Genomic DNA, 21,395 nt, shown 5'->3' on the forward strand with positions numbered 1-21,395 from the left:
TTCTGCTCTTCGTTGCTCACTAGCTGGCACTGCGCTCTAGTGGTGTCTTGGTCTTGTCTCGCTGGCTGACTGTAAGTTCATGTAGGATAAACTCTCTCACCCCGCCCTGCGCCTGCCCTGAGGCCGGCCAGGAGCTGACTTCCTTGCCGCAGAGCTGTTGGCCCCAGTGTGGTGTCCCCAGCCAACTCATTTCTGCACGATCTTTTCTTGGGATGGAAGTACCCCAGGGGGCTTTGCTCTTTTCAGTAAGGGCAGTGGTCTCTGCAAGAATGACAACCAAATGGCACCCAGCCAAGTAAATATTTTTTATGAGTTACAACCTCTGGGTAAGTTAGCACATGAGGTACTTCAGGAGCATGATGGGGCAGGTGGGAAAAGTCAAAGCCAGGTGGGCTCTGGGGAGGCAGGTGTGAGCGGAGGGCTGGGGCTGCGTGAGTTTCTGGGGGGCTGTGGGGAGGGTGGGGAGTATTGACGTGGCGGTGGATTGAGGGAGATTGTGTGAACAATTGGTGTTTCATTTGTGACTTAGAATAGGTAGTGTCCTGTCGTTCGGAACTGACCTTAGCGGAGTGGTTACTGTTCTTTAGCGGTGAAGTTTGTTTCATCTGCAGTCTCTAATTTTAAGCTTAATATTCCATGAATTTCTTGCTTTCAATTCTTGCCGTTCAGAAACATCGCTGAGCGGCCCTGAGACCCCCGCCCTCGCCCGAGTGTGTTCCGACTCTGCACGCGTGTGAGGTGCCTGTCCCGCCTCTGCGGCGTGGGCTTCTTCCCTGTAGGGCTGAGGTGGCAGTCTCTCACACTTGACTTCAGAGCGCAGGTCTGACAGATGCGGCAGGTTTGTTTTGCTTGGTGTGTGAGAATGCTGCCTTCTCCCATTTTTTGTTTCCCCAAAAGTTGGAGCTCCCTTGCCGAAGCACATATTGTAACTGTGGTATCTCTCTTCAAGGTCTGGGGCTGCTCTCTTAAACCTGAGTTGTAGGAGGCACCCGGCAGTTCCTTGTACCTTTGTGCTCTGCCGCTGTGCGTATTTGGATCAGTACTAGGTAAGCAGGTTCTGTGGCTGGCCCGCCTTCACGCTAGGGGTGACTCAGAGACATCTGTCCTTCAGACTTGTCCTGTGCAGAGTTAGCCCGTCGGCTTGCACCTGGCGTAGAGTTATATTATTTTGCACTCTACCGTTATGGGTTAGGATTGGAGAAGATGCACCCAGCATATTGTTAAGTGCTTTTTTCTGTTTCCTGGCAGCTCCTGAAAATGTTGCCCCTTATATATATATATAGACATCTGAGCATGTTTTCAAGTAAAAATTCGCTGATGACCTTGGTTTTCCTCCGCAGCACTGCATATCCTTGTGTCCAGAGCAAAGAATTCCTTGATTTTCCTTTATGTGGAAACTTCCTGGTTATCTCTGTCTGGGGTCTTCACCCTAAAACTTAAGTTCTAGGGAGAACTTGAGAAAGATTGCTTTGTGAACCCAGCTTTAGGAGCTTCTGGATTTTCCTCTGCATCAGTCTTTGCCTCCTTCAGTTCCACTTTCAGGTTTCAGTCCTTCTAGGGCGTTCAGGATTTGAGGCAAGGCCTGGTCCTGCAGGGATGGTGGGAAAAGCTCTGGACTTGGGAGTTCCGCTGGAGACCAGAGTTCTGGTCCAAGTTCTTTTATCACCCAGCTAGACATGTACTCTCTCGGCCTCTCCTCACCCATGAGTATCACGTCAAACCCTGGTCTTGAAGGCCCCTCTGAACTCTTTGTGACTTGCTCTGTGTCAGTGAACTGCGTGGAGATGATACCTGGACTCTCACCCATGCAGGACGCCACCTGTGACATGAGCGAGCATTCGGGTCAGACCTAGAATCATGAGTTGGCCGTAAAGGACACATGATGATCTTTTCCTCGTGTCACACTTGTAGGGAGAGTGTGACATGTGATTCCTGCTCCTTGGGTTCCACATGGAAGATGGAGCAGTTATCCTCCCCTTCCCTCGTGCCCTGTTAGACCAGGAAGTGTGTAGTGTAGACACACTAGTGTAGTGGGACAGGGCACCTCTGCTTCGGGGTCCCTCTGCGCCGAGCACTTTCGTCAAGAGTTCCTTCAGGAAGTGGACAGCGCTGGTGGGGAGGCTCATCATGGTGACTGCGTGTGAGTCTCCTCTGACTTCCGAGAGGGGGTCTGACCCCCACAGCAAGAGGGCTCCGGGGCCTCACCTGGGAACACCAGCACATGCATGTCCAGCTACCCAGCCCACCTGGAGGATAATAAAGGCTCAAATCGTTTTCACAAGTTGTTTTTAAAGATGTGTTTTAAATTACAAAAGTTAAAAAAGCAAATTAACAAAAATATGCTCAATGTAGGAAACTTAAAACACAGAAAAGCAAAAAAAGAAATTACTCACTTACAATATTCCTAGGTAACCAAATATTGGTGTATATTTCTAAAATATTTTCTGTGCCTATGCATATTTTCCCCCCAAAGTGATATCATGCTGCTTTCTTCACCTAATGACATATGATATACCTATTTCCATGTGAATAAAATATTCTTCGCATGGTTTTTACTGGTGGCATAGCATCGCACCATCTAGATGTACTGGTATTTACTAAAACAAATGCCCTGTTATTGGAAGCCATCTCTCAGAATCCGTGACGTTCCCATTCTCAGCAAGTTTGAGGGCTTGTAAACATTATAGCACAGAATCCTAATCTCAGGTAGTCAGAGGTTGTCTTCCAGGACATTCTTGGACCTAAAAGCAGAATCTCAATTCCTTAAGAAACGGCAGTCTCGTGTTATTTTGGCTCCACTGTTGGCTTCAAACAGAAAAGCTTTACACATCTTGCTTGTGGTGTTCTACAAACCCCTACTGATAATTTTAATAATATAGCGGGTCTTAAAGAAAACTGCCTGGTCGAGGAGTCCGAGTTGGATCGTAAGGGAACAGAGAAGGAAGTTGAAGCGCTGACATGGCCGAGGCTAGGGGATTGAGTTTGTGGTGTTGCCCCTACGTGTGAGCACATTGTATTTCAATTGATGCTTTTCTATGGGGACCATGGGTTAAGGTTTTTCGAAGTTAACCATATCCATCATGGCTGGGATTACATACTTGCCCTCATTTTTTATATGCTGAAGTCCTCCAAAAAAAAAAATTACTTAGTAGAACATTTGTTATTTACCTTTTTTATAACAAGGTCCTAGTTGAGCAGGAAAACCCTTCATAAAACTCCCTCACTAGGAAATTTCTGGCCTAACTTTATCTAGTTCAAATAGAAGCAAGTTTGAAGAATTGTCTCTTTTGCTTCTCTTTCTCCTTCCTTAATGCCTTCAGCTGGGAAACTACTATATATAACTTTAATAGTTGTCACAGAAGAAAGACCAGCTAACTGAAACAGCATTTAAGATTGAATAGGCGTTTCTTGAATCCAGCAGCCAGTGAAAAGTCAGGAGCTGTAGTCCAGTGAGCCATTGGCTGAGGTAGGAGAAATGGCCTCGCTTCACAGGTTGGCTGAGGATGAGTCTCTGTGGATAAGTGACTGTGTGTTGCCTCCAGTGTATATGTGAGCATCCTTGTTTTTTCTTTCTTTCTTCTCTGACTTGATTAGCTATTAAAGCTAAGGATAGATACCATTGGTTTTTATTGGTGTTGACTAGGTTTCTTTGGAAATTTATTAAAATAATTGAATTCAAAATAGTTTTCATCCTGATGCTGGAAGCTGACTTGAAGACAATTGTGACTTTCCAATAATATTGGTCTTCTCTCTTCCCTCCCCGAACCTAATTTTTTTGTTTTGTTTAACCATTCTTTCCCTATGGAATCAATTTTTTTTAACTGGAGAAACTCTTTCCTGATGGGATTCTGAGTTGTCTGTACCTTACTGACACGCCTCTCCCTTGGAGCCTGTGCCAGGGCAGGGATTACAGCTCCGGACGCCCGCAGGGGAGGGAGGGGAGAGTGAGGAGCTACCCTGACAGAGACAGGGAAGCGTGGGGGACGCTGGGACGGAGTCTTAGTCCCACCTGCAGGGGTTGGCGGGTGCAACGCTCTGGCTGGCTGTGACCTTCATGGGGGCCTGGTGTGGCCAAATGATCTGATTGCTCAAGAGAAGATGGAAATATGGGTGTTTTTCTTTGTGGTATGTGTTTGAAATATAAAAATCATTATATGTGGGCTCAAATTTTTAAAAAAAAGGAAAGAAAATGCATGGATCAAAGAAAACACATCCAGTGGTCCAGATTATGCCCACAGATGGCCAATTTGCAGCCTTTGCTCTAAGAATAGATTTTGCCTTTTCAGAAAATAATAATCTTAATTAAGCAGAGTATGTGCATGAGAATTCAGCCAAACAGCTGAGACAGCCTATTTTAATCACCTATAACAGGGAAATTCACTCACTTAACTGTGGGGTTCAGATGAGTCAGTGGCAGCACATAACTCTCCTTAGCTACATGTTAGAACTCTGTCCTCCTATTTTGTAGTATCCTGGGTGCAGAGCAAGGTTTTAAAAAGAAAATGGAGTTTTAGGCTAATAGATCTCCAGCCAGGTGGCTAATTTTTATGTATGACTTTTTCAGATTTCTAAATAGCAGTGTTCTCAATTGAACCTAAAAGAACTATTAACACAGTAACTGTGGGGTTTTGCCAGAATCCTTAAATGTGTTAGCAATTTAAGGTTGAAAAAATTGAAGCTTAATCTTGATTCCCCTTAGTTATAAGATGGATACTCATGTATTTTCTTTTGCTTTCTTTAAAGATTTGAACATGGAATTCAATCCTTCAGACCATCCTCGGGCCAGCACAATATTCCTCAGTAAATCTCAGACGGACGGTAGGTTACTAATTTATTTATGTTTCTTTAAAAAAAAAAATGCTCATGTTGGTAGCTATCGTGAGTCTTATTTTCTACTAGATGTGATTCTCAGAGTAACACTAGAATCCCCTTCAGTGACCCCCAAGTATATTGCTGATGGTGGTTCTTGGAGTTTCTTTCTTTTGTAGTAAGTTATGTTTTTGGAATTTCCTATTTGAAGCAACTCTCCTCATTTTGCCAGTCAGCTGGATTATTTCTCCGTACATGCTGGAGCAGTAGTTTCTACCCTGAGAGTCAGAAATTTTCCTTTAAGAATTGAGATTTGCATAAATTCTCAAAAGATCAGAGGTATTTGTTTTTTTAGACAGTGTGTAAAAGAAAGCAAAATATAATCCTTAAATAAAAGCACTATTATCCCTATTGTGTCATTTCAGAGCTGAATTGAACCTGTGCACTTGGGGTAGTCATTTCCTTTTTGCCAAACTTCTAATCACCGGTTCATTCTGCAGTCTTTGTAATTTGTCCTGGTTGTGTGTGGAATTTCTCCTAGGGGGTTTGCTCTCTTTTTAGCCCCTGGCTGGTCTCGCTGTTCCCTGGTCTTGGGCTACAAAAGAGAGATGAAACTTGTACAATACAGTGAACAGGGGTCTTATTACTTGGATTCCTGTAGAAAAGTGTACCAGGAGAAACTTGTTAAATGACGATGTAGTAACCACAGTGTTGTAGTCCACAGCTGGAGTCTTGCGTGATTCTGTCCCTGACTCTTTTGGCAAATTGCTAAGCTCTAGTTGAGAGAAGATCCTAAACTGGCTAGAAAGTAATCAGACATATTTAAGATAGTAAGTTCGTTCGTCAGAACTGATAACTGCTCAGTAATGGTTAGGTACCAGTTTTCACCTGTTAGAATGCTGATGTGATGTTAAGCAGGCCACTGACTTGATTGGAAAGAATTTGGTGCATTTATTAAAAAAATCAGTCTTTCCAAGAGTAAGAATAAGTCATTGTAGGCATCAGATACTTGTGAAGTAAATTTTGAATGTGTTGGGTAAAAAAACCGACAAAAACCATTTTTTTCCTGGCCTGGTAAAGTGGGAAGCCATTGAGAGGTAGGATATTGCAAGGGAAGGAAAGTGGTGGTGGTGGTGGGGGATGGGGCTTTGGGACAATGAAAAATGAGAATCAAAAGCAATTTTTTGCACTTAATGACTGTCCTGTGAACACAAGTTACAAGGTCGGCATACTTTCAGGTTTGGTTCTTGCTTCCTGTGAATTCAGCGTCAGACCAACATCACTCAGAAAATGTTCTCACAAGATTCGCATGAAATTGCATTAGGGCCTCTAAGTAGATGACACAGACCTTGATGGTCATGGTGAAAGGAAACTCAATGTTGTCTGACCTAATGGAGGGATTGCTCCAGAAATGAGTTAGGGAGGTGTATTTTTCCCCTTCACCTTTACTCCAGATCTCATTCCCCCTTCCTCTTCTGGAAGATCAGGGTGCCTGTTCTGGAAGAACAGGACCCTTCTGTTTATTGCTTCAGTTTCTCCTTAAATGCTGGGTCTTTCCATTCAGCATGTAAACATACTTGAATCTCATGGGTTAAAAACAAGAAAAGGAAAAATAACTAACACCCTCTCCCGTAGGTGCTCCTCTCTACTACTCTGTTCAGTGAAAGCTTCTATACCGTCTCTACTTCTCCCCATTCACTCTTCCATGGAAACTTCCTCCCGCCCCACCATTCCATGGAGTGTGCTAGGAAGGTGGCCAAGGCCATTTTGCCTCCTCGGTTAGCTCTTGACCTCTCATGTGGTTCTTGCTGCCTTTGACAATTCTTTGCTCCTTAAAACTCTTTCTCTTTTGGCTTCCTATCTTCAAACAGGCCAATTTGCTGAAAAGAAGTCCATCTTATGAACAATTTTCTTTATAAATAATTAAAAGAAATAGGTTTAAAAATAGATAAATTTGGTAACTTCAGTGAATTGATTATCAGGGAATTGTCTATTTGGAGAATTGGTCCTGAGAAATTCTCCCTTTCTTTAAGGTCCTTCTCAGACATCTGAATCATCTGAACTTCCTCTCCATTCGTCCCTTTAATGTTAGTATTTTCTAGGGTTCTATGCTTTATCCTCATATCTTTTTGTCTTCACACAGTTCCTCACGGCTTCCATGCCAACTGTAATATCTAGCCAGATTTTTCTTAACAGCGTTCAAAACCTGTGTATCCACCTGCCTGCTGGACACCTTGACGATGAAGGCTGTAGGTTCCTCTAACTTAGCCTGTCCCAAACAGAATGTGGTAACTGCAGTTAACCTCCTGCATTTCCTACCCTGCCTAGGTGCCCATGCCAGGGAAGGCCTTGAATTGGCCCAGACTCTTTCCTCCTCCCAGTTCCCATGGGCTGGCACTGACTGGCGCTGGTGCTGGAGCTGGCTGACTGGCTCTCAGGAGCTGATGGGGCACATGTCTGCCCCACTCCAGGGGCAGTGTGACACCGTGGTGGGAGCTTGAAGTAGCCATGATGGGAGTTTTTACACCATGGAAATTGGTAAATGCTACAAATCAGGACATTCTTTTCTTTCTTTCTTTTTTTTTTTTTTTAAGGCAGCTGCTAAACATTTATCAGCACACCATTGCATCCAGGTAGTCAGAGATGTGTTAATTTTTACCTCTGAAATACCCCTTGAATCTGACTGCTCTTTCCCATTCCCATGCTGCCACCTAGTTCAGACTCATACTTGCTCCTTTGGATTACTGTAGCAGCCTCTGGGCTGGCCTTTGACCTTATCCCTTCCCAGTGCTCTGTCTGTCTATACTGTTGATAGGTGAAGAGACTTTCTGTAAATCACGTCTGATCGTGTCACTTGCTTACTTAAACTTTTGTGTGTGTGTGTGAGGAAGACTAGCCCTGAGCTAACATCTGTTGCCAATCCTCCTCTTTTTGGTGAGGAAGAGTGGCCCTGGGCTAACATCCGTGCCCGTCTTCCTCTACTTTATATGGGACGCCTGCCACAGCATGGCTTGATAAGCTGTGTGTATGTCCACGCCCAGGATGCGAACCTGTGAACCCTGGGCCGCCAAAGCAGAGCACACGAAGTTAACCACTGTGCCACTGGGCCAGCCCCTAAACTTTTTTTTTTTGGTGAGGAAGATTGTCCCTGCGCTAACATCTAGTCCCATCTTCCTCTATTTTGTATGTGGGACGCCTGCCACAGTGTGGCTTGATGAGTGGTGTGTAGGTCTGTGCCCAGGATCTGAACCTGCGAACCCCAGGCCACCCAAGTGGGGCATGCAAACTTAACCACTACACCACCGGGCCGTCCCCTTAAACCTTTTTTTCTTTTGGTGAGGAAGATTGGCCCTGAGCTAGCATCTGTTGCCATTCTTCCTCTCTTTTTGCTGAGGAAGATGGACATCTGTGCCAGTCTGCCTCTGTTTTATGTGTGGGACATCACCACAGCATGGCTTGATGAGCAGCATGTTGGTCCGCACCTGGGATTCGAACCTGTGAACCCTGGGCCGCCAAAGTAGAGCACAGGAACTTAACCACTACACTACTGTACCCTTAAACTTTTTTAATAGCTTCCCAGTTGCCTTGGAATTAAATTCCAAATGCCTTAGCAAGATGTACAAGGCCCTTCGTGATCTACCCGCTGCCTGTCTTCCCAGCCTGCTTTCTTCTTTTATACCTCTTTGCTTCAGCCACCCTGAATCGCTTGGGTTCCTCCAATGTGCCATTTGCCCTGATGTTCCTTTGCATTTACTTGGATTTCCCCTTCCATCTTCCACACAGCTCGTTTCTTCAGTCTTCCAGGCTCATTTCTGCTATCACATCCTCCTTGAGGGTGTGCTTGAGCCCTCAGGTGAGGTTAAGTGGGCCTTGGGTGAGCTCCCGCAGTAGCTGTGAGTGCTTTCTTCACAGTCTGAACCACTGAGGGGCATTTAAAACTATTTCCTTGTCGGTGTCGGCAATGAGAGGGAGAGGAATGTGTGATATTGGATCTGAGTACTCTCTCTGCCTTGCTCTGCCCGGTACAGAGGATGTGTTCAACCTAGACAGTTCCAAGAAGGAAAATGACAAGGCCAGGAAACATTCTTAATTCAATTGTGATCATTCTTCACTTGGATAAACTTACATTTCCATTGCAAGACCCCCACACTTCTAAGAGTACTAGAACAGTTCAAAATTGTGGCTCCTACCTACCCCTGTTTTTTAATTGGAGGAAATGTTGTAGTGTGAGATAAGACCCACAGCACCTTTTAGATTCCTTTCTTTTGGATCTGGTGTTCTCTTTTTTTCTTCAGATTGACGTACTCCTTCAGTAGTTTAGGGATGGGTTTGTGGGTAGGAGGCCATTGTTGGGGTGATGACAGTTATGTTAGGGCAACTACTGCCTGGAACCACAGCCATGTGCTCTCGCGCCTTCGCAGCTCTCTGCTTTCCAGACCCCGCACCCTCTTTCCTTACCCAGCACTCGATGGTCTGACTAACCAGCTCTGTCTGCCATGCTCCCTATCTGCCAACTGTTCGTTATTCTGAGTTAGAGCATACCTGCATTAAGTCATCAGGAATTTCTTGACTGTTAAATTCCTTTTCCCTTGGGTAGCAAAGAGATTTAGGCTGGACTTGGAAACTTTCCCTCAGTGTTCAAAAGGAGACTGGGAACCTGACCATAACAGAATGAGAGTGGAGTGCCTCCCCCGGCTGGCTGAAGGTAGGGGTATTCTGTGAAAGCCAGGCTGACTGCTCTCTCCCTCCTTTCTTCACACAAATGGGATGTCATGCAGAACTTTGTATGAGAGCCCTTCCACACAAAAGGGACCAAGGGCTCCTCAGGGGGCCGGGCAGGGGGTGGTTAGTTCTCTTGGCCCGCCCTGGCTTTCATGCTCTCATTTTTACTTATGGAGGAGAATTGTAGTTTCTACTGTCTTTTCGTTTTCTATCCTATTCTAATTCATTGTTTCAAAGACATGAGAATACTCTTAAGTATTGGGAGAAAGCGGCCAAACTGCTTTGGCCACATCTTTTTTGTTTTAAATAGTGTGGTTTTTAGAAGTTCTTTGCCTTAAAAAAGAATTTGGACAAAAATAAAAAACCTGTGTGTGTGTGTGTAATCTGTGTTTCTCGAAGTTCCTTGAAATAATTAAAGGAATAAAAACTTCTTGTCCCTTGAGTGACTTGAAGCCAAAGTAGAAACATTAAAATTCAGAAATAAAAATAGGAGCCGTGGTTTTCTTTGCACATTCTTTCAGAAATACTGAAATTGAAAATGTTTTGTGGCCTTCCCTTGTTTGGGGTCATGTTTCTGTTCCTGGACAGTGTTGAACTCCTGTGTCATGAGAGGACCGGCCTTTCTGTTCCCTTTTATCTGGCACTTAGAAGCGGTGACCCCTGTGCCCTGTCGGGAGCTCTTCATGAGCGGTCCCATGCCCTTCCTGTCATCACTCGCCTGCATTTCCCCGTCTCTCGATCACCTTCCGGTGGCTGTGTCCTAGGAGGCCCCTTTCTCCAGCTCTCTGTCAGTCACCCTGTGTCTGTCCTGGCTTATCCAGTTCCACAGGGAATGCTTCCACAGTTAGATGTGAAAGAATCCACAGGAGCCCGAAGCTCTTACACCAGTGATTGTCGTACTTTTTTTTCCTTTGTTTACATGCCATGGAAAATAATTTTGAAAAACTGTGAACTCCCTTAAACATTTTTATGTTGATTGTAAAAATTTTTATGCTAGCAAAGATGTAATTGCCGATGTATTGTAAAGATTGATATTTTAAAATAAAACTATCCATCTCTTAAAAAGTGTTTGAAATAAAATCTTAGTACCATAGTGATTTGATAAACAGTCAGTCATTTAAAAATGGACGAATGTGCTCTTTCTTAGCAGTCTTCTTTCCCATCATCTTTTTTCATCCTGAACTTGTATTTCCATGCCATTTTCTCCGTAGAATTTTATCCTATGTAATGTATTTTGATTTCTAAAAGTCATTTATCACACTATCATACTTCTCTTCTATGAAAATATGGACCTAAATTTAATTTTTATTTCTTATAAGTCTCTAAATGTTAAAAATAAGTTCTGGATTGAGGTGTCATAATTATCCTTAGCCCTCACTTGATCAAAACAACACAAACGTATTAAAATTTTAATGAATAATTATTAAACAGAAAAGTGAATTTTTGGAAAAAGCTTTCCTCGTGAGATGCTTCTGTGGATGAATATTATTTATTACTGGAACGAGGCGCTAGTCATTTTCAAGTCCTTTGTTTTTATAGATATAAGTGCTGAGGAACTTTGTTCACCTGTGCAAGTAGATGGGGATAGAAGGAGTTTTGTTGTAGTAATGTCACTAAATTCTCATCTGATTTATATATAAAGAAATATCCAAGGGATTTATCATCTGAAATAATTCCCAGTAATCAGCTACAGATCAATCTTGTGCTCCTTCCATTTTGTTGACAGTAAGGGCTTGGCATCTACTTGATTCACAGAAGAGTTTCTCCCCCATTCACAGGAGCTGTCCACTTCTGCCGTGTCTGAGAAGTATACCAAAAAGGCTTTACCAGACACGAAAATGACTTTGAATTACATCTGCTGTTCTTTTCATTTGGTGTCACCTGGTTTAACCGGATACACTCAGGAGCCTTGGGAAAATAAGCGTATACTTCATTTGAGACCCCTCCCCTGACTCCTGTGACCCATTGCAGTCTGCACACCCTCTGAAGAAGCCGCGATCTTCATCGTGTTGTTATGGTTTTGCACGTCTTGCCTGTGTGTACATCTCTATGCCATGTACGGGGAGGACCTCAAATAGAATGTTGAACGAAGGATCCCCACCTGCCCTTTTCCTCTGAACAAATGTTTTAGCTTTTCTTTTGCTTTAAATTTATTGAAATATTACATGTCCTTCGTATGACCTTGTTGGCAAAGCTAGGCATCACAGTCAAACGAGCCAGTCTTACTTTCTGTCAGAAAAGGTCCGATTTCATTTTTTCCCAATTCCTGTAACGTGTTAGTGCACGTGCCGTGATGGTGATCGCTGTTCTGATCATGGGGACTGGCCGGGCGGGTATGATGAAGCCTGGACCTTGCCACCAGCCTACTGCTGCACCTCCCTGCTCGTCCTGTGCTTTCCTTGCTCTGCTCCCTGAGCGCCTCCCTCGAAGCCTGTGTTTGAGGGAGTCTAACCACTGAAGAGACACGGTCCTAGAGGAAACTGTCCTCGCTGTGTGAGATCTGCAGATGCAGAACTAGAAGTCCTCCCCGTGCCCCTATAGAGATGTCCATGTGCCACTGCAGGTCGTGGAACCTGGATTAAAGGCGGCTGCCTCAACCCCAGAGTCAGCTCGTGCCTCTGGTGGCTGGGGATCTTTCCTGCCAGGTTGGTGCATGTCCAGGGTGGGTTGGTGTGCCTTTCTTTGTGAAGAGGGAGAAGTAGTTGTGAAGGAGGAAGTGGGGGGCGAACCCCTGCTTCACGCCTCAGCCATCCTCAAGACCGATTTGGACACCTGGTCTCAAGACTGCTGCTGTAGTCCTGCCCGGACTTATCCTTTGAGAAGATCATTTCAGGGAAAGAATTACAAAGACTAGTATTGCCTTACCTTATCTTTCCCCTCTAGTCTGGGGGAGTAGATGCCAAGAAGTATCAGAGGTTGAGAGTAATGGAAGGTCAGTCCGTAGGGTTGGGCTGTCTGTGATGGTCTCAGGCTGTGGGCAGCCCCAGCTTGCAGGGAACTTTGAATCTCATCTAAAAAACGAAATGACAACCTCGCCACCGTGTGCCAGAATAGACCTCTGTGGGCCAACTAGTTGTAGGTTAACTGTGATGAATACAATCATAAACATCTAGAAACAATATAAGTGACTGTTGATCTCAGGATGGGGAAGGAAGCATGTAAGTTTATAACAGCAATGGAAGAAGTCACCTAACGAAACTTGGGTCAAAATGCATCCTAAAAATTAAATTATCAAATGAGAAAAATATTATAATACATATGAAAAAGGATCAATACCTTCATGTATTAAAGAATTGTTCTACAACCAGTGAACGTGCTAACACACCAACAGAAAAATGGGCAGTATTTCTGTAGGCGTGTGTGTGCACATGCATATTTGCACGTTTATACATAAATGTCTTAGTTTGCACAGATGCACGTAACACATCTGTGTAAGTGTGCATGGAGAAAAGACTTTCTTTGAGAGGATACACACCGAAATAGTAGTAGTGGTTATCTCTGGGTTGTTGGATTATGTATTTTCTCTTGATGTTTCTCTGTATTTTCCAAATTTAAATTTCTATTTTTATTAGTATTTTCTTCTTTACACTGCTCTGTATTTTCCAATTTTCTACAGTAAGCATGCATTCCTTTTATAATCAGAAAAAATTTTTAGAGAAATCCACTTTATCTAGGTTTCTGTGCTTCTGAGGGAGTCTCTTGGCCCTAGGTGTTGTCCAGGGTGGGCAGACAGCGTGTAAAGTGAGTTGGCAGTGTGTTAGATGGACACGTGGTCTTCGAATGGTTTTCTCCTTATGCCCTTACCTACTTCTGCTCCTCTTCTCTCCCCTGGAGTTTTCTGCCCTCCACCACTGGTCTGCCCTAGACATCTTTGAAATTTTCCTTATCTTTGCCTTTTTGTTTCATCTGCCTTTCTTCTTTAGATTTCACTTTGAATGTGCAGAATGTCCTGTTCCTCTGTGCTGAGTTTAGGAATCAGTGCAGGTCCAGGACAATTCAGAGTAGGCCAGAGTTCTGGAGAAACTGCCCTCCTACAGTGCAGAGATGCACCGTGTGGGGAAATGACCTCATCAGGATGCCCAGTACAGCGCCCGTGAGCGTGGGTCAGTGTTCCCAGCATGGTGCAATCTGTGTCTAGGTGTTGGTGCTCATGACTTACCTCCTGTCAGGCTGTGAGCTCAGCAAAGCGGGAACCTCCGAGTTTCTGCCTCCATGCTGTGCTGCTCACAGGGGCTCATACAGTTGTGTTTTGAGTTAAGTGAATGACTAAATTCACTGAATTATTGAAAATGGTGGGGATTGTATGGTAATCTCAAACTTATTGTAAGAAAAATTAATATTGAACTTTTGATTGTTCAAAGCCTGATCTTTGCTGCCCACAGGAAACAAGAAAGGAAAATAAAACCCTTTCTTTTGAACCAGATTTTGTGGTTTACATTGGTTCTCCTATCTCAGCTATCAGTTTTACATCTCAAAACAAAATTCTGTAATTCTTGACCTTCCCGTCGAGGCCTCCCACTTGTGTGGCCTGCCAGTCATTAACATCCAGAGGAATTAATAAGCTAAGGAGCTTTTCTTTGTGATATAGCTGAGCTCTGTTCATACCAGTACCTAACTGTCTGTTGTCCAGTGGAGCTCACTTCATGCGGATTCCAGGCACAGTGATGCTGGGCTTGGAGGGAGGGTAGTGCAGAGGGAGGGCCTGAGGAACCCGGCAAACCGCCTCCTGCCAGCCCCTTCCAGTCCCTCTTGTCGGCCTCTGTGGGCTGCTTCCTCACTGTCAAAGGAAGGATGTTGGATTACATATTTCAAGACCTCTTCAGTCCTAACATCCTATGGCTAATTACTGGTGGCTGACACTTGACATTGGAGGGTCTGTTTTAGAAATGGAGCAGGGGAAACCAAGGTAATTTTTTTAATGCCTGTCTGCAAAAGAGGTTAGCTGAAATTGCATTTAGATTATTAACAAATTCTTAATAATTAGGCACTAGGTTTTTTTCAGAAAGTTGTATTTTTAAGAGTAAAGAAATTTGGGGGCCAGCCCGGTGGCATAGTGGTTAAGTTTGTGTGCTCTGCTTTGGCGGCTCGGGGTTCGCAGGTTCAGATCCCGGGTGTGGACCTACGCACCGCTTATCAAGCCAGGCTGTGGCAGGTGTCCCACATATAAAGTGGAGGAAGATGGGCACGCATGTTAGCCCAGGGCCAGTCTTCCTCAGCAAAAAGAGGAGGATTGGCAATGGATGTTAGCTCAGAGCTAATCTTCCTCACCAAAAAAAAAAAAAAAAGAGAGAGAGAGAGTAAAGAAATTTTACTTTTGTGACATTGTGGCAAGGGAGTGTCCTGTAGCAACCTGAATGACTTAAGTTTTGTTTATCCCTCAGGTTGCAAACACTGCCATTTACTCCTCACTCCTCGTTTTATCTGGAGAAGACTTTTAATGCCAGTGGTAGTGTTTTTGCTTATTTTAGATGGCTTATTTTTAAAGCCTCTAGTGCATTTTCTATTTAAGTTGACTATTGCAATAACCAATTAAAAATCCTCTCACCAAACCCTCATAGATGGGATCAAAGGAGACAGCTATTATTCTTCTCCCAGGAAAGTGAGATTTATGATCCACATCAGTTTATTGCCTGTTTTCCCAACAAAGCAAAATATAACTGTTAGTGCTCTCAATTATGTAGGAACCCTGAGAACTCCAGAGATTTTGATTGATATGTTATTAGTAACCAAAAATATTCAAGTTTAAAATGATGAAAGCCAACACCAGAAATGAGTTGGCATATTGCTTACACCACTTCATAAAACCAAAGGCTGAAGCACTTTGAACTTCATAGCTGATTAATGGCCTCAGTGTTTCAAATTTATTTTAAAGACAGCTTTAGATTTGGGTAATTTTATCCATCTCTTTTGGTGATACCAGTGTAAGAGATCCTACTTATTTTATTATCTGACCACCACCCCCCTCCCCCGGCCCATGGTGGTGTCTTAGTCCTGCTCCAAATAGCTTAGGGAAAAAGGAGTAATTAGTTGTAACTGCACCAGGATAGCTCAGAACCCTTATGAGTTATTGGAACTAGGGGCTAAGAGCCATTAGGATCTACAGGAGAACCTGCCTTCTCCCCATCCCTCTGCCCTCCATTCTGCTCTGTATGGCAGCTGTGTTGGGGGTCCTCAAGGCCACCCCCAGTTTCGGTGATTCAGTAGGTGAAATCATAGCCTCAAAATATAGTCATACTCATGACTATGACTTTTTACAAAGAAAATATACGAAGCAAAATCAGGAAAATGTGCCCGGGTGAAGTCCAGAGGAAGCGAAGTCCAGGCTTCCGAGAATCCTCTCCAAGTAGAGTCACACAGGATGCACTAGGTTTCCCCAGGAACGACTTGTGACTTTGCAGCCGAGGAGGCTCCTTGAGACTCAGTGCCCAGGATTTTTATTGAGGACTGGTTACGTAGGCAGCCTCTGCCTGGTGTGTACCCCAGTTCCAGACTCCCAGGAGGAAAGCAGATGTTCCGCATAAACCATGTCGTTTGTACAGTTTAGGCACAGTGAGCCCCTCTTATCAGTTAGGGAAGGTGAGAACCCCCATAAGCCATGTTCCCAGGTGCCAGCTGAGGGCCTCCCTTGCAAGCAGGCCTTTCAGGGATGGCAGTCAGACGTGCTGGGGTAACTCTTCTCTGCACAGCAGGAGACGCAGCTCACCTCCCCACCCCATAGCTTCAGGTCAGGCGCCAGCAGTGATGGACTAGCCTCTCCCGATTCCCGGGAGAGAGAGTTAGCCCAGCTGGGAGTGGGTATCTGCCCGGGTCTGGGCATTTCTGGTCAGGGCCGCCTGGGACAAGCGTGCATGTTGGCAATGCTTCCTGCTTGTATAGGGACAGGCAGTTGGTCTGGGGACTCAGGAGACACTCCAAGAGGAAGTCAGTCATGGGGATGCCTGTGTGGAAAAGCGTCTGAGACACTGTGCAGACCTGATTTTGCAAAGGCCTTCCTAGGAGCAGCATTACAAAACAGTACAGGAAGGTGGCGCCGGACTCAGGCCCAGGAACCCAGAGTGAGACCAGACTCAGCAGGCCCAGTTGCTCTGAGGGAAGTAGGTGGTGTGTAGGCGTTCATTTGTGTAAAACAGAGCTTCTGTAATGGATTTGGTACCTCATCCTCTGTTACTGCTCTCACTGGAACCAGTGGGGTTCATGGACGTGGCCTGATTCCTCCTGTGTTTTCTCCTTGTAGGAGATGTACGAGAATAGCGTGCACTGTTACAATATTGCTCTTGTCTACTGTGATTTTGTTTTTATTTGTCTGTTTTAAAGCTTTCTTGTTAAAACTTGCAGCCAAAACTATTGAAGATTCTGTATTTCAGCCCTGTGTCCTATTTTTGAATAATTCTTAATCTTTTCACTAGTAGCGATGTAGGAAGCTCTAATAATTCTTGAGGCATGGATGTCTTTTATCTGCTGGAGGCAGGGGGTGATGGAGGGTGCTGAGGTGACCTCAGAGGTGGTTCCCATAATTGAGAGACAAAGCCCCTGCACAAACCTATTGCTGGGATGCCCTAGGCAGGGCTCAGTGTCATGTGTGGAATTTGCTGGAAAGCCTGGCAGGTCTCCCCACTGAAGGTGTTCCCAGATCCCTCCAGCCAGTGAGAAGTCAGTATGGAAATGTCGTCGTACCCCCATGTGGTGGAACAGCCCTGACCAGATGCACAATAATTGAGTATTAAATTAATTTAGAGAAAACACGCGTGTGCCCACACACGCACATGTACACACGGGTGCATGTGCACACAAAGTATATATGCCGGCAAGTTAAAGTCCAGTGCTTCCTGCCAGCCCTCACTTTCCTCTTGTTATGGTGCACATGTGGACGCTCATTTGGAGCTGGGGTGGAGGGGGTCCTGTGGCCTCCACGCTGTGCCCAGCAGACCCAGGCCGCCACTGAGGTTTGTGTGCTCGGGCTCCGTGTGCTGGTCTGACGGCCTGGGCAGGCTCCTCTCCCAGTGGTGTCCTCAGGCTGGTTTCTGCTTTTCTGCCCTGGATATCTTTGAGATGGGAAGAGGGGCATTGTCATTCTAGAGAGGGTAGGACTTCTAAGGAAAAGAGAGCTGTGTCCTTGTGAGTCCATCACAGAAGGAAAACAGACTCGGTCAGCTGGAGGGCTTGTGTAGTACACCTGCCTTTGGGGGCGGCTGTGGGGCGGGGGCTCCTCCGCAGCTGAGAAGTGGTTTTGTATGCTGTTGTTTTAGGAGGCCTAAGATAGCCCTGTTGATGCCCAGGGACCCAGGCTGTCGTCTCCTTGAAGGACACCTATTCTTTACGTCCTCTGCCTGTAGTAGGCCTGCTCAATAAAGGTGTTGCTTGATTCGTATGTACCCTCAAAAGTAAGTCTTCAGGAAAGAAAGTACAAAATTCAATGATACTAGTTTATTAAAAAGCTCCGCAGGGTTCCCTGTCACCCTCGTACATCTCTGGGGCTGAGGGCCCCTGTTCTGAGAAACGCTGGGGGCTGGGGCCCGAGGCTGAGCCACGCTGCGCAGACAGCAGCATGAGAAGCCATCTTCTAGACGGGACGGTATTTTTCATCATGAGTTTTGTCAGCCTCCCTGAGGGAGAGGGTGCTGCAGGAGGTTCCAGGAGGCCTCCCAGACAGAAGCCCGGTTTTTTTCACCACACCCAGTGTGCGGAGTGATTGGGTTTCCATGGTAAATAACACTCGGACATACATTATCTGTCCTGTATCTTACTGCTGTCCTGGGGATTCTTGTTATTTATATTTCGCCCATATAGCACAGACCTTTATGCATCTGGTCCAGTTGGAGATAAATAGTCCTATTATTTGTTAATCATCTTAAACAAACAGATGCATACAAGTTTTATGAGGTTTACTTATTAATATTTTATTTCGTTATTGGAAAGCTGTTCCCCTCAGTTAATCATAGCTGTGGTAATTTTGTTCAGGTGCTGTGGTTTAAGTGGGTATGTGTAACGCTCTGTTAGCCAAGTTCAGCTCTGCATTTGTGCAGGTCACATCTTCTTATATTTGGTAATTGAGCAATTGGGTGCGTTGGTTGGTGGAAGGATGGGCCCGTGACACAGAGGCCCAGTCCTCAGCAACCTGCAAGGGGTTGGCATGCAGCGTGTAACGTTTCTGTTGCATTTTTTGTTTTCACAGTGAGAGAAAAACGCAAGAGTCTCTTCATTAACCATGTAAGTGACGCTGTCTCCCCGTGTTCTTCATGATGACTGTACAGTGTAAAGAGCTGTCTGTAATAACTGTGATGTGATGGGTGAAAATGGTTCATGTATTTTGTTGCAATTTGAAGAATGTGGAGCATGTCGCAGTGTATTTACGCTTAGTTTGGCTTCTGACTGGACAGGCGTGGCTTGGTCTTCATCCACCGTCCCAGGTGTTTTTCTAGAAGCCCCAGACTGCTGCTGTTCCTGGGAAGATGTGTGTGAACAATACCACAGCAACACCGCACAGGTCCAAATGGAAGCCACGGCTTTTGGGTTTTTTTTGTTTTTTCTTTTTGAGGAAGATTGGCCCTGAGCTAATATCTGTTGCCAATCTTTCTTTTTTTTTTTTTTTTCCCCTTTTCTCCCCAAAGCCCCAGTATGTAGTTGTATGTCATAGTTGTACATCGTTCTAGTTGCTCTATGTGGGATGCCACCTCAGCATGGCTTGATGTGCGGTGCGTATGTCCACGGCCAGGATCTGAACCGACGAACCCTGGGCTACCAAAGTGGAGTGTGTGAACTTAACCGCTATGCCACCGGGCTGGCCCCGAAGCCACGGCTTTTCAATTTCTAATCCTTCCCTTCTTCTGCCCCTGCCCCCAGATCACTCTTCTTCTCTCTCTAACTCAGTTCCATGTGAATAAACACGTAATTATTTTCCATGAGGCTGTCTCCCTCCCCACACTCTTTCCCCTCCTGATTGTCATCTGTAGGTCCAATAGAGTCTGCATGTTCTTTTGATGCTCAAAGAAAGGATAAACTTGATAATACTTTAATTTTAAAAGGACTTTTTAAAAATCGACTCTAGTCTTTTGTCCATTCTGAGCGGTATCTCCCTCCACTGTTGGCCAGGCGTAAAGTGTCCCTTTGAGGTTCTCTGTCCTTCCTTGAGCAGCAGATGCAGCTGGCTGGCCCCGTCTCCCCCCTTCTTCCACCCAGCCCCCTGCTGTGGCGCCCCACCTTGCACCCCTCTGGAGTGTGGAGCCCTGCCACCAGGCAACTACAGCCAGCCTTTCCTCTCCCTCTACATATATGCCCCTTTCTTTAGGAAAGGACACTATCTGCATGAGGAAGGGAATGATAAAGTAGGTAAATTACCAGAATTCTCATATTGAAAACAAAAATGATGTATTCGACCTTACAGGATTTTTTTTTCAGGATTTCTAGACTGCATTTAAGTATTTGCAGATCTTGAAGTACTTGGCACTGAAGCTGTGTGTTAAAGAGCTTTAATATTGCCTTCCCTGCCCTTGGAAAAATCTGGACAAAATGCAGTTGAAAGGAGATTCACATGCTGGGCCTGTGCAGCCAGGGCCTCCCTGCTCGGCCCTTAGGAGGGTGTAGGCAGCATCAGTGGGTACGTGTGTATACAGTTTGCTAAGGGTCGGAGAGAGGGCCTGTAGCTTTCAACAGATTCTTAAAGCAATTCGTGACCTCTTGCCTGGCTCTCTCAAATTTTGAAGCATCAATGTGAAGCATCTGTGAAATCATAATATATGTCATGAGGAAAATATGCTGAAAATTGCTAGGCCTTTTTTTTTTTTGAAAGCAGCATATAGCTGGACATAGAAATTTGAGAGATATGACCTAAATCTGTGAATCCTGCTTCCATTTCTTTGCATGCCTGCTGGGTGCACTTGAACACTTTACACTCAGCACGTCTGCAAAGGAGCTTGAGAGGGAAGGAGATGAGCTGAGACTGGGCACTGCGCTCTTTACAGTGGGGTGAAGGGAGAGGAGGGCGAGAGTTTGTCCGCTGTTCTGATCCTGGCCGATGAGACAGAGGTGTGCTCTCCCTGATCTCATCTGCCCCTCTCTTTTTATATTCCTTCCTGCTTACCCTTACACCTTGTGTTGCACACAGTCCTGGCACCTGCCACACACTGGGTGAATATCTGTTGGACCCAGCATACGGATTAGAATGGTAGCTTGTGCATTCCAGCTCCATGCATCCTCTGTAACCCAGCCCAGCCCTCAGACAAGCTCCGTAATATCCCCCACTCCCTGACACAGACAGTGAAATCACATAAGCATACTTGTTCCTATATAAAAGAAGTCTCTGTGCCCAGTGTCTTACACAGCAGATGGCCATCTAGCAGCGTGCCTGTCTAGCCCGGGAGGAGACCTGGGTGCAGAGCAGCACATCAGTTCTGTCCATGCTGGGAAGAGCCGCTGGAATGTGCTGTGGCAACCCCTGCGATAGGATTTGAGTATAGTTACCTGCAGATTCAGTTAGGCTAACAAACCAACTGTGTGTTGCAGGTTTTGAGACACTTTGGCGCAATGAGCTAGAGCAGTAGAAAAAGGATACGTAACCATAGTAATCAGTATAGTCTGTGGAGTGCTTTACCGTGTTTGTGCCAGGCTCTGTCTGATTGGTCTAATGAGCTTACTCAGTAACCATGCTGGGTAGGTACCGTTTATCCTTCCTGTTTAGAGGAGGAGAGAGAGACACAGAGAAGTTTGCCGAATAAGTGGTGGAGCAGGGTTGAGACCAGGTGGTCTGGTCCTCACACCATCTGTGTGCCGCTCAGATGGTGACACCGGTTCCACGTGGGCAGAGGTGGTTCACTTGTTTGTCTGGAGTTAGAGATAACGTTTATAATTCAATTTTTGTAGGGTAGTCG

The 21,395-nt window shown here is 45.2% G+C and overlaps 1 protein-coding gene across 2 annotated transcripts in view; it reads left to right on the forward strand.

Moving 5' to 3' along the window:
• CCNY (cyclin Y) overlaps nt 1-21,395 on the forward strand; it is a 219,650-nt gene that overhangs the window by 148,302 nt on the left and 49,953 nt on the right. For both annotated transcript variants that reach the window (XM_058532792.1, XM_058532793.1), the window contains exons 2-3: nt 4,744-4,818; nt 18,704-18,738. In XM_058532792.1, coding sequence (XP_058388775.1) covers nt 4,744-4,818; nt 18,704-18,738 — 110 coding nt within the window. The remainder of the gene's footprint in view (nt 1-4,743; nt 4,819-18,703; nt 18,739-21,395) is intronic.

This window comes from Diceros bicornis, chromosome 36, assembly GCF_020826845.1.
Source record: "Diceros bicornis minor isolate mBicDic1 chromosome 36, mDicBic1.mat.cur, whole genome shotgun sequence".
Classification (NCBI taxonomy): Eukaryota; Metazoa; Chordata; class Mammalia; order Perissodactyla; family Rhinocerotidae; genus Diceros; species Diceros bicornis.